This window comes from Mesoplodon densirostris, chromosome 5 (genome assembly GCF_025265405.1).
Source record: "Mesoplodon densirostris isolate mMesDen1 chromosome 5, mMesDen1 primary haplotype, whole genome shotgun sequence".
Taxonomy (NCBI): domain Eukaryota; kingdom Metazoa; phylum Chordata; class Mammalia; order Artiodactyla; family Ziphiidae; genus Mesoplodon; species Mesoplodon densirostris.
In genome coordinates this window covers 69,802,888-69,817,157 of record NC_082665.1, presented here as the reverse complement: position 1 = coordinate 69,817,157, position 14,270 = coordinate 69,802,888, and the positions used below count along the sequence as shown (strand labels likewise).

At 34.7% G+C, this 14,270-nt stretch overlaps 1 protein-coding gene across 3 annotated transcripts in view; it reads right to left on the bottom strand.

Annotated features, from left to right (window-relative positions):
• The window catches only part of NPHP3 (nephrocystin 3), a 44,170-nt gene that overhangs the window by 15,655 nt on the left and 14,245 nt on the right, over nt 1-14,270 (bottom strand). For all 3 annotated transcript variants that reach the window (XM_060099014.1, XM_060099015.1, XM_060099016.1), the window contains exons 9-17: nt 13,207-13,380; nt 11,163-11,266; nt 10,075-10,189; nt 9,677-9,820; nt 9,088-9,185; nt 7,936-8,038; nt 7,430-7,512; nt 5,873-6,011; nt 3,666-3,830 (exon numbers count right to left, since the gene is read on the bottom strand). In XM_060099014.1, the coding sequence (XP_059954997.1) occupies nt 3,666-3,830; nt 5,873-6,011; nt 7,430-7,512; nt 7,936-8,038; nt 9,088-9,185; nt 9,677-9,820; nt 10,075-10,189; nt 11,163-11,266; nt 13,207-13,380 (1,125 nt within the window). The remainder of the gene's footprint in view (nt 1-3,665; nt 3,831-5,872; nt 6,012-7,429; nt 7,513-7,935; nt 8,039-9,087; nt 9,186-9,676; nt 9,821-10,074; nt 10,190-11,162; nt 11,267-13,206; nt 13,381-14,270) is intronic.

The window sequence follows — 14,270 nt, the reverse complement described above, 5'->3', positions numbered from 1 at the left end:
TATATTGCTTTCATTTTTTTTTTCATTTGGCTTTCTGTCTGCTGTTCTGATAGGGTGATTTCCATTATTCTATCTTCCAGATCACTTATTCATTCTTCTGCATTATTCATTCTGCTATTCATTGTCTTTAGCTCAGTTTTCATTTCAGCAAGTGAATTTTCTAATTTTTCTTGGCTCTTCCCTATAGTTTCTAGTTCCTTTTTACAGTAGTCTGTATTTCTATCAATAGTCCTTCTTAATTCCTTCAGTATTTTCATTATCTCCTTTTTGAACTCAGTGTCTATTAGACTGAAGAGGTCTGTTTCATTGTTTGTTCTTTCAGAGGAATTCTCTTGATCTTTTAATTAGGAGTGGTTCCTCTGATTCATTTTACTTATATTTCTCTTGCCCTATGAGTTTAGGAGAAACAATTATATACTGTGGTCTTGGAGGGCTATTTTTACATGGCAGCATCCCTGGGTAGGCTGTGTGGGTTTAATATTTTTTGTTGCAAGGCCGTAAGAGAATACTATGAACAATTCATGCCAACAAATTCAACAACCTAGAAGAAATGGACAACTTTCTAGAAACATACAGCCCATTAAAACTGAATCAAGAAGAAATAGGTAACTTGAACAGACTGGTAACTAGAAGTGAAATAGAATCTTTAATTTAAAAACTCCCTACAAACAAAAGTCCAGGGTCAGATGGCTTCACAGGGGAATTCTACTGAATGTACAAGGAAGAACTTATACCTATCCTTCTCAAACTCTTCTAAAAGACTGAAGAGGAAGGAACACTCCCAAAGACACTCTGTGAAGCCACCATCACCCTGATATGAAAACCAGACAAAGACACTACTAAAAAAGAAAATTACAGGTCAATATCTTTGATGAATATAGATGCAAAAATTCTCAACAAAATATTAACAAACTGAATCCAACAACACATAAAAAAGATCATATACCACAATCAAGTTGGATTCATCCCAGGGTCACAAGGATGGTTCAACATACGCAAATCAATCAATATGATACACCACATCAACAAAAGAAAAGACAAACATCACATGATCATCTCAATAGATGCAGAAAAAGCATTTGAGAAAATTCAATATCGAATCATGATAAAAACTCTTACCAAAGTGGGTATAGAGGGAACATATTTCAACATAATAAAAGCTATTTATGACAAACCAACAGCCAATATAATACTCAATGGTGAAAAGACAAAAGCTCTCCCGCTAAAACCTGAAAGACAAGGATGACCACTCTCACCACTTCTCTTCAACATACTATTGGAAGTCCTAGCCACAGAAGTCAGACAAGAAAAAAAGTAAAAGGTATTTAAATTGGTAGGGTAGAGTTAAAATTGTCATTATATGCAGATGACATGATACTACATATAGAAAACCTTAAAGACTCCACACAAAAACTACTAGAACTGATGAACAAATTCAGTCAGGTAGCAGGATACAAGATTAACATACAGAAATCCATTGCATTTCTTTACACTAATAATGAAACATCAGAAAGGGAATGTAAAAAAAAACCCAAAACAATCCCTTTTAAAATCACATCCAAAAAAATAAAATATGGAGGAATAAACCTGACCCAAGAAGTGAAAGACTTTTATGCTGAGAACTACAAAACATTAATAAAGGAAACTGAAGATGATTCAAAGAAATGGAAAGATATCCCATGCTCTTGGATTGGAAGAATTAATATTGTTAAAATGGCCATATTACCAAAAGCAATCTACAGATTTAATGTGATCCTAATCAAATTACCCATGACATTTTTCAAAGAACTAGAACAAGTAATCCTAAAATGTATATGGAACCATAAAAGACCCAGAATTGCCAAAGCAATCCTTAGGAAAAAGAACAAACCCTCCCAGACATCAGACAATACTACAAAGCTATAGCAATCAAAAGCATGGTATTGGCACAAAAACAGACATATGAATCATTGGAACAGAATAGAGAGCCCAGAAATAAACCCAGACACCCACTGTCAATTAATCTTCAACAAAGGAGGCAAGAACATACAATGGGGAAAAGACAGTCTCTTCAGCAAGTGGTGTTGTAGAAGTTGGACAGCCACAATGTAAGTCAGTGACGTTAGAACACACCCTCACACCATACACAAAAATAAACTCACAATGGCTTAAAGATTTAAATATAAAAGACATGATACCATAAAACTCCTGGAAGAGAACATAGGCAAGACATTCTCTGACATAAATCGTACCAATGTTTTCTTAGGTCAGTCTCCCAAGGCAATAGAAATAAAAGCAAAAATAAACAAACAAGACCTAATCAAACCTACAAGCTTCTGTACAGAAAAGAAAACCATAAAAAACCCAAAAAGACAACCTATAGACTGGGAGAAAATATTTGCCAATGATGTGACCAACAAGGGCTTAATTTCCAAAATATACAAACAGCTCATACAACTCAATAACAAAAAAACAGAATCAAAAAATGGGTGGAAGACCTAAATAGACATTTCTCCAAAGAAGACATACAGATAGCCAATAGGCACATGAAATTATCTCATCATCGTTAATTATGAGAGAAATGCAAATCAATCTACAATGAGGTACCACCTCACACGAGTCAGATGGCCATCATTAAAAAGTCTACAAATAAGAAATGCTGGAGGGGGTGTGGAGAAAAGGAAACCCTCCTACACTGTTGGTGAGAATGTAAGTTGGTGCAGCTACTATAGAAAACAGTATGGAGATTCCTTAAAAAACTAAAAATAGAATTATCATATGATCCAGCAATCTCACTCCTAGGAATATTTCTAGACAAAACTATAATTCAAAAAGATATATGTACCCCTATGTTCACAATAGCACTATTTACAATAGCCAAGACATGGAAAAAATCTAAATGTCCATTGACAGATGGACATTCATGAAAAAGAATGAAATAATGCCATTTGCAGCATGGATGGACCTAGTGATTATCATACTAAGTGAAGTAAGTCAGAGAGAGAAAGACAAATACTGTATGTGGAATCTAAAATATGACAAAAATGAACATATCTGTGAAACAGAAACAGATTCACAGACACAGAAAACAGATTTGTGGCTTCCAAGGGGAAGGGGGGTGGGGGAGGGAAGGATCGGGAGTTTGGTATTAGCAGATGCAAACTAGTATATGGGAAAAAAAAGTTATATTAGTCATTTTTTACTATGTGCTAGACATCATGTCTAGGACCTCACCAGGATCAATTAATTATTCACCACCTCAATTAATTATCTTTACAACCCCTGAGGTAAGCTGCAAACATCTGCCCAAGGCTCAGAGAACTTGCCCAAGGTTACATTAAGCTGTGAAGAGCTGGGCTGTGAACTGAAGCAGAGTGACTTACAGAGCCAAGTTCTTAAAACATATATAATATACCAGCAATTCAATGAAATATAAAATTGAAAAAACTACCTTTTAAAGTAATAGCCATTTCACAAAGGTACTTACTTCATAAGAATAATATTAGCCAAATTTTGTATCTAACCTAAAATCACTGGAAAAAATTTTTGTAATGCCAAATTTGAGATTTCAACTTTGTCTTATAATTGAAATATTTCAAATGATGTGGTATTATATAGCATAATACATATGCGATGATATGTGGACATTTCAATAAGTGAAAAAACCTTATTAAGATAACATTTACCTGTAGATGTTGAAACTTGAGCAAACCACAACCATAAGTCAACAAACACATTTTGTGTAAACTGTGAATAAGGGAGGTCAAGACAGCCCAGGATAGCTCAGGATAGAGTTCCATCAATTCTGATTCACTCACACCATTGTGACTAACATTTACAAGGCAGAGAATCTAGGGAGAAAAAAGAATTAACAATGATTATAAAGCACTTCTATTAGTAACTAACAGCCATTAAAATTTCCACAATTCTTTTAAACTTATTAACTTATTTGAATTTATCATTCAAGTGATTTAATAAACCAAGAAACAGATTTCTTAAAATAAAACACACTTTCCAAAAGGCGCTAATAAGATAGTGTACATATAAAGTCTAGCACACCAAAGATAACACACATACAGAAAAAGTTTAGTGAAAATTAAAACTGTAGGAAATGTATTATTAAAACTAATGACAGAGTCCTGATTCTGGGAAGATGGTGGAAGAAAACAGTCCTCCTACTACAAATGCCTGTTAATGTCAGATAACATGTAACAAAACATTTCCAAAAGCACAACTGAACCTGCAGAAAAAAAAGGGAAATCCCCCAAGTATCCCAAATAAATAGGAAACTGAAAGTTAGAGGGCTAAGTGCTGGAGCTGCTGTCCCTGGGTGAAGTGGGGAGAGAGGATAAGCAGCACTCCCGTAACTTAGCTTGGGTTTTCACACCCACAGTCGGGATGGAAGGGGAGCCTTTAAGCTCTGTGAAGCAAGGAGCTGGAACTATGATAGAATGCTTGCCAACACAGGGACCTTTCAAAGGCTGTCCCCTTAGTGACGGAGTGCCTGAGGGAAACAGCCAACAGACAGAAGACTGTGGGCTTAGAGGCAGAATGAAAAGTCAAACCCAGGGGAACCCCCAACCTGAGAAATTGACATAAAAATGGATCCAGGTTAAAACTATAAGAGTTCTGCAAGGTTGCTAGTAAATTTCCAAAAATTAAATTGAATAACCAGAAACAAACAATTTTAAAATGTTATTTTAACTATAGAGCCCTTAGAAACAAATTTTAACAAAAGATGTTTAAGACTTTTATGGGGAAGAAGATAAAATGTTATTGATAATCATCATTCAAGAAGATGACTAAATAAATGGAGAGCTATTTGGCTTTCCATGAAGGAGAAGACTTACATGATAATTTCCCCCAACTTAGCCTCTAAATCCAATGCAACTACAATTAAAATTGCATATTGAGTTTCCATAGCACTTGCTGAGCCAATTCTAAAAATACATGTGGGAAATGAGCCAAGACAACTGTGGAAAATATTAAGAGGGGGTTTGCCTAACCAAATATCAAAGCTTACTTTAAAGTTCTAATAGTTAAGACAGTGGTATTGACAAGGAATAGTAAATTGGAACAGAACAGCCTAGAAAAAGACTCTTGTTTATATATGAGCTTGATACTTGACAGATGGCATTCCAAATCAGTAGAAAAGATGTATTAAGTGAAATGAACAATTAACTAGCTGTATTTTAAAAGAATTCCCTGCCATGGCCCAGGTTCAATCCCTGGTCGGGGAATTAAGATCCCGCAAATCGCGTAGCCAAAAAAAAAAAAAGAAGTAGATTCCTTCCTCACACAATAAATAAAAATATACCATATGAGTTAAGGACTCACACATGAAGAACAAAATTATAAAATATTTTGAAGGGAAAAAAATATAAGAATACTTCTATGATAGCAAAGGATTAAAAAAAATAAGATACAACAGGCATAAGCCATGAAAGAAACTGTTGATAAATCTGACTTCATTAAAATAAAACTTTGTATAATGACACCATAAAGTTAAAAGACAAAAACAGGAAAAAGACACTGATTTGCAAACTCTATAACAAAGGATTTGTATTCAATATGTAGAACATTTAAAAACTCCTAACAGATCAACAAGAAAAAGTCAACGCCATTGAAAAATGGGTAAAGGAACTGAACAAGCAATTCACCTAAGAGGAAACAAGAATAACCAAGAAGCATGAAAAGATGAAAAATCTCCATGATAATCAGGAAAATGCAAATTCCCTGAGATATCACTTCTGGCCACAGCACACTATGGTAGTGGGTATAGTATATTCTCAAAACATATTTAGCATTACAAGGATTTATTGTTTACTTCAATTCACACACAAATACAAACAAGGCAAAATAATCTTCCCTTTATAAGTTTATTACACTTTACCTGTTTCATTAGTTCTTTATCCATATCATTTGTCATGGACTCCTGGATAGATCGAAGAACAAGTCTATATAATGAAACAGTATCTTGACACTGGAAACACTGAAGAAGGATTTTATCTAAATTGCTTGCTCTCCCAGCACTGTTGGAATTGAGAACAGATTTAATTTCTTACAGTCTGCCAACATCTGTGAAAAATTTGGGGTAAATAAAAACAGTGCTCTATTTTACCTCTATGTTTTGTACTGTTTAACTGATAACAACAGGAATTAAATAAAACATGACACAGGAAAACATTAGTTTTATGGGGCTGCTAGAGTCATCACAGTTATTTTAATGTATTACCATTTAATTCAATTCAATAAACATATGCTGGGACTTAACTATGTGTCAAGTAACTACTATACATTATGAAACATAAAAATGAGTAAGACATGGTTCTTATCACCTAGAGGCATGCCGCCTACATACAGGAAGCAGGAAAATAATTATAAATAAGTATTATTAGTTAGCCATGCAAATTAAATTTTAAAAAATAGAACCAGAATTTGGAAAACATCAGGCTAAAGAAAATCAGTAAATGGGGTTTGTTTTAAAATATTACACAATATTTACCGGTAGTTTCTTTTTTAAATACATAGATATGCAAAGAACAGGGAAAAAACAAAAAAAATGGTTCCACAGTCCCTCTTAAAAGAGATAATTTCAATAACTATTATGAAATGCATGACTCTTGAACTGTACTTATGCAAGCCACTGATGTTCACAGATGTACCGCCACAACTCTGGGGACAGCGAAAATATCAAATATCATGGATAATTCAAAGTTTCAGAGGATTTTTTTCATTTCAAATTTGGTGCTTCAGGTGAGAATGTGGAATTAGGAGACAAGAGTACTAGATTTAGTGTCTAGAATATGAGTTGTGCTAGGATTACAACCTACTGTGATGAATACCAAAACAAGTGTTGATCTTTTTTACCTCTGGTTGCGAACAGACAAAGCAGGTGAGGCTGTACTGAAGAAGTAAAAGTAGTAAAACTCTCTACTGCTTATCTAAAGGCAAATTATGAATGGATTTCTAAAATAGAACACCAATTGTAAGATGAAAGGTTTATCAGGATGTGGGAACAGAGACAATTAAAACTTCCTACCTACATACCTACCTACTGATAGTGAAAGACACCTGAAATAACATTTTTATGCCTTAGTTGTCTCCTCACTTTCTCAAAGCTAGAGGCCTCAAGGAGGCGACAATGAGCACTCCTGGGTGGGCCCCAAATTGAGGTCAAAGATGGCCTTCTTTTGCAACCTCCAGTCAGGAGAAGGTTATTGTGATGAAAACCAGACAGATATACCCAACAAGTTCTGATATTCAAGGACTAGCAGCAATCTTCAGTCATAGGTCACATTCTCACGGTAGTTAGTATCACTGTTAGAATAAACAAAATCTTAGTGGCCCAAGATTGTCATAATGATCAGTTTTCAGTTTCACACAGTGAAGAAGCATTCTGCAGCAAACACAAACATGCTGAAGATGACATAAAATAACCACCACTTACCATGCAATCATTTTGCCGAAAAGAGTGACATAAAGGGCATTGCAGGTTGTAGCAGAACGACAGTGTCGTTCTAGCTTCTTCTCCTGCACCAGTTTACCAAAAAACAAAACAGAAACACAAAACCACCCTGGAATTAAGTGGTCTTTACAACCAAGCCATCAACAAATATCCCTGCAGAAATAACACGGTTCCTGCCACCTCATCAGCGGCATCACTGCCTTGTGGTACTGGACCACAGATGCTGTCAACATGCAAATGCTTTTTTTGCTTTTAAAATACTGCTTAATATAATATAGTAAACCTTAAGACCAAAGTCTTTTTTATTGCTTCTTCTATATCTGTTATTAGTTTAAGAGTAAATGCATTTAAGAAAGTAATTATTACTAAGTTCCAATTTTCCTTAGAACCATATAGAGTACTATATTGAATTTTAAGTCTCATATAAGGTATTTTTATAAGGAAAGCTATAGAGAGTAATAGAAAGCAGCAAAATTAAAAATACTTACCTGCTCTTTACTCAGTTTAATGTCTACAGAGTGGCATTCTGCGATTATAATAGATTTTGCATCTTTCGGATTTAAAGGGTCAAGATGAAGTGTAGGCCACAACCTTTTATTTAAAGAAAAGAAAAATGAAATTCTCTTTTAATAATACAACAAAGCTGTAATCTACCCACAAGACAAGTCAAAGTCCATTACAAGAATTAAATTTTTATACTGCCTTCATAAAATAAAATTAATCTCTGTTAATCATATTAATAGTATTTCATTTTTTAGCAATTAATCACAACAAACACTGTTATAAACAGCTTATACACGAAGTGTATAACATTTCCAGTTCTATGTTCTATACCATCAGTAAAACAACACAGGTATTAGTGCCTGTGAGGAATAGTGTCAGACAGTCTTCGTCCACAAGTTACTTGTAATCCAATTAGAATTTACACCCTACAACATCCATTCTCAATGGGGTGGTGAAAATTGTTTGTTGGGGAGGGGAAATCTTACTCTCTTTATGCATAAAGCACAAATATACACACATATCTGTTTATATTCATGAATCGATATATGATGTATGTATGGTATTAACACTTCTTGGCAGGTGATTAGGAAGAAAATCACTAAAGGGCTCCTAGGGTGGGGAGGCAAAAATAGGTCAAGAAACACTGCCTTACAGAACTCAACCACTGCATCCCTTTTTGAGGACTGTTAAGGTGAGCTTGCATTTCAGGACCACAGGTCTCTGGTCTATTTTTCCTAGCCCAGCCTTCCCCATTTTCCTCACCCATAAATTTAACTGCCTACTAGACACCACCAATTGGAGCTACAATCGGCAACTCAAACAAACCATGTCCAAAGACAAAAGTCATGACCTTTGCTCCACAAACCTGCCCATCCTTTGTGTTTCCCATCTCAGTTCATGGAACCACAGTTTACTTAATTTCTCAAGCCAGAAACCTGGGAGCTATCCTAGCTTTCTTTCTCACATCTCTGATCTAACCTCCCACCAAATCCTATAGATTGCATCCTTTTCTTGAATTAGTCCACTTCTCCCCATCCTCACTGACATCATATGAAAAATATGACATATCAAAAACCTTTCTTTGTTTATACTTTAAAAGTTTCATGTAATCTGAAAGAATTAAATTTAGCACTTACCTCCATGCTGGAGGGCATGTTTCCACGTTCACAGAAACAATTACTCTTACATTCACTGGCAGTGGATCTATCAGCCATTTCATGTGCTTTTCAACTTGCTTAAAAATATAAAAACAAAATTCCATCTATTAATTCAAAATATTTCAAAAGCAACCCAATAACAGCTCCCCAAGTAAAATGAAATTCTCATTAAATTTCTCATTATTATTAAGGATAAAAGCTTATTTTTTGGATGATTTATCTCAGAATATTAGAAGAACAAGTGGCAAAACACTACTATCACTGATCTGAATTCTGGGCATGTAAGGAAATGTCAAGGCCCTAAAACCATGTCAAAATGAACAATATTTGCTAGTTGTGAAAATACAGTTGGTCCTTCCCAATAAGATAGTAGCATCTACTGGCATATATATATATATATATATATATATTTATCCACATGCTTCCTCTCTAGAAATTAAGCAGAAATAAAAGAAACAACATCAACATTTTCTTCTCACAAACATATGATTTAAATGTTTGCTATAGTCACTACTACTATTTTTGTCTCTTTCTGAGTATATCAATAGGTTAAAAAGTGAAAACATACCTGAATTTGATCTATAGAATCAATAATGATGATGATGCTGCCTTGATGACGGGCAGAGAGTTTTTCCAGCCAATGTGGAAATTCTTCCAGAAGCTTAGCAGGATCCAATGTCAGAGCAGATACTGACCAAGAATGCTGCATCAACTACAAGGTGAGAACACACGCAAATTAAAGTAGCTACACTGTATCACACCTGGTAAGAAATATTTCTGTCTGCATTTTAAACCAAAATTGTCACCAAAAGGACCCAACTGCATTGAGTATAATTTTTAACCTTATGCAAAACCATAACAAATGTGTAATACTGAAAATTGGTTTATCATCAGGTACTCAGGCCTGACAACTTCTGAATCTAAATAAAAATTCTGATAACTCCAAAAGACAGTGTATTTTTCTACCTTTAGAGTCAGTCGTTTAATAATCAAGGAAGACTCTGAGCTGGTTGACATGGGCCTCCCCACAAAATGAGAAAGAATTAGTGTGTTAGGGGAATTCTTCTGTTGTAACTGGATCCTGAAAGAAAAAGACCTTTTATAAGACTGATGAAGCTCCTTTACGGTCAACAAAAAAAGAATTCACAATGCATTAAGCATCAAATGCTACCTGTTAGTAATTACATGGTCAGTCAATTTTGAATTAATATGGGAAATTTCCATTTTTACACCACTTTTAGATTCTTTTAAATAAACCATTAAAAATTATAGCTTCATTTTAATTACAAATTGGTGTTACTAACGTAAACCAAAACACTATACATTTGAGGTTAAAGTATTAGTAAAATGAGCATTAACCTTTAATTACAAGTATGTTATTAAAGGAAAAAGGAAGTTTCTTTGTTAAGTACAAAAATAGTATTTCCAAATATAACTCTGAATAAAAAGGGCAATAAAAAGGAAACAACATACACTAACTCCTCAATGTAAATAATAACTATGAGTGAAAGGAAATGGTCTTACCACTTGTTTTTCAATAATATGATGAACTAAAATAAAACTAAGAGTTTATTAGCTTATATGAACCTTAGTCCATAATTTGAAGAACTAGTTTGCATTCATAGTAAAGATTATCCTTTATTTTGATATTCTTTATGATTTATTCTACTCTAGTCAGTCTTTGTCTTGTTTCAAATATTTAAAATCCCAATGAAACTTTTAAGATGAAGCCAGTAATTGAAAATAAAGGTACATGCCTCTATAATTCACCTAACTCCATGCCACAGTGACCACTCCCTTAGCTCTGACCTACATAATTTATGTAAACAATCACAAATGCTCACATTTCCTATTCCTTTCTCATTCTGTATCTTCTCTCTAACTTTCAAATTGTATATATCTCAGGGCATGAGTCTGTTATATTACTCCTTTTGCTTTTTTAATGTTCAGCACAGGCCCTGAAGCAAGGTAGACATTCAATAATTCATATTGTTGAACAAATTCAGTAATTCAAATGATGACAACGATAACAATTTAATTGCACTCAATCATACCACTTTGATAAAAGAAGGGACTTTCCAGAGCCTGGTCCTCCAGATACAAGAAGGGGTGGAATTGGTGCTGGTGCTGCCACTAGATCATTAAGGCGTTGGTAATACTAGAAATAAAAATGAATTTGAATTGTGAAGAGCATGCCTCTTAGAATACTAAATAGAGTCAATTTCTGATTATCCTCTGAAATCAGTGGAGAAAAGCCACATGAAAAAATGAAATCTACTTTTAATCAATAGCACCCTCATAATTGCTTATTTTTATGGCTGGTCAAATATGTCCAAAGTAGTAAACTAAGAATGGGCCCCAATTTCTCCTACCATAGTATTAATGGATGAGGGGCAACCTTTCAGATCCCCATGGGGCTTTGCTCCATTCAGATGTCCTGCAGAATGCTGCAGGGAGACTACTGCATTACCCCAAGTTCCTGAACCATGGAAAGTACCACAGGTGGCCTTGAGGGCACCAGCAGGCATCGTACATCTCCTGGTCAGAAGAACACCTGTCCTGGAGACCATCTCAGTTTCCAGAGAAACAAGAGAGGGTCTTGTCTGGGGCCTTGGAGTCTCCCAACATGCTACTGAGAACCAAGCTAGGCCACCTGAGATCTTTCTGAAACTGCATGTGTTCCATGCAAAGTCCGAGAACTCCTATTTCCTAGGCTTTCCCCAGATAGGAAAACCTCATTCAGAGCTGAAAAGGACATGCTCAGAAAACTGAAATATCTCAGTCGTTATAAAGGAGTTTCCAAAGTCATCTTGGGGGTTAGGATGTTTATTAAGTGTACCAGTGGTCTAAATGATAGCTGATGAGGAATCAAAAGAATGTGTAATAAATAAGTAGTTTATGTGAGCTTTAGGGTAAAAGAAATTTCCAGCAACTACAATAAATAATGACTTGGTATAGTTTTTCAATCAATTTTTCTGTTTGTCATATCATATTCTGCAGGAATTCAAATATTTCTCATAGAAATGATACTTCTCAAGAAGAAAAGGGCTTAATTGATTTACGACCTTGTAAATCCTAACAATTTAGTTCATGGTCCCAACTAAAGCCCATTTATAGACCCATGTTTCCCACATTAAGACCCCTTGCCATAGAAGAAAGCATAGGATTTGGAGCCAGAAGACCTAGGTTAAAATCTCACATCTGCAATCTACACCCTGTATGCTCTTAGGCAAACTATAATCTGGACCTTAGGTTCTTCATTTATATAATAAAATAGTGATAGCAATGCCTGTCTTATAAAATGACAACAATTTAACATTTACCATATGCCAGGTACCGTGCCAAGTGCTTTATGTGCATGACCTGATTTAGTCCCCCAAACAACCGTGTGAGATAGGTGTTATTAGTTATCCTCATTTTACAGACAAGAAAGTCAAAGTTTAGAGCTAAGTAACTTGATCAAAATCCATAGTGAGGAAATGGTGGAACCAGGACATAAACACTGACAGTCTAAATTATGAAAGTCATTAAAAATCCTATAAAAATACAGCTGTTAGTGACAACTACTGTAATATTCTTTAAGATATTAGTTCTTATATTAATTTTTAAATATTATTAAGTATTTTTGAACTTGAATGCAGATTCTTTGTGCACTTCTAGTTTTGTTTATTTGCTTAGATATTTAAGCATGCTGAAGGACTGACCTGCCTACTGCATTAACTACTCTGCTTTGTTTTCTGAATGTTTGATATTTTGATTCCTCCAAGAATTGGAACAATAGAGAGCCTTACTATTTTTATCAAGTTTCCTAGTTATCCTAAACTTGGTCTGGTGAATTGCAGATGGTAGCATAATAAACATGTAGTTGATAAATCCTAATCTGTAACTAAACATGGTTGATATTCGTAAGTATATTTGAATCTCACACATCTTTCATATGATACAAACCTAAGCACATGTCTCAACATGGATAATTAAGCCATGAGGGCAGATACTAACACAATCCTTAACCTTGACTATAATTAGGTGAAACCACAGTTATGATACAGCCTTTAAGCAGCAACTGATCTTTGTTGGAACAATACTCCAAATGCTTACTTTCTCGAATCCCAACTCATGGGCTGAATTTGAAGCCTGCTGAAAAGCTTCCATTTGCTCTTGTTCATCATGTATGTCCCACAGAACATCACCAAAATCATCTTCTTCTGGAATAGAATCTTCACTGCCCAAATCCTTAGCTTCCAGGTCTGTATTTTCAAAGCCCAGGATGTCCTGAACACCAAGAGCAAGCACACAGAAGCAAACAACGGAAGTAAAGACCTTGTACAGTACTGTCAGCACACAGGCCTAAGGTGGCCCTCACCTACCTCGGAGGGCAAGCCCAAACCTATGGCCTTTGTATGGTACCTCCAGGGATCAATTTATAACTATAAAAATAAGCAATAGTTTAAAAATAAAGAAAAGAAGTAAAGAAATATTAAAATAATAAAAACAAACATCACTCTCATTCATTAAAAATAAAGTTAGAGGGAATCTGGTTTCTGAAAAATGTTACACAATATCTTTGGTTATACCTGGCTGGTGAACAATTTTAAAGACCGTGCTAATGCCTAAGAAATATGCTGCTTTACATTTTTACAAGCATTTAATTACTAAGATGGGGTTTCTTGATATCAAATATCTCTGCTATAATGTCTAGTCTTTATATTAATCACTGAAAATATGTTGTCCTACAAATGGTAAAGTTGGTCAACATGTCCATTTTCACTTACTGCCATTTACTCTGTTCAATTCATCTTATTTTGGGACTCACTTTTTCTGTGATAACAAATCTGCATACTTGTAACACAAGTTAATTTTAAAAAGTAATTTAATCCCTTACTTCTCAAATAGGGTCCCTGGTACCCTGAGGGAGGGGCCAGCAGGTAAGGATAAACACAAGCTAAACATCTGGTGCCCGTTTTACTTGAAGATAGGGAATTCTTTTTCTTTTTCTTATCATTATTAGAATTTTTGCTGATACATAATTTTAAATGATTTTTAATATTAAAAAAGACAGGTAAACATCAAGCAGAATATATAATTCACATAAAGTTTCAAGATAATACTGAGACATCATAGAAACTTTCAGTTTGAGACACCTCTGTGATCCATGATCTCAG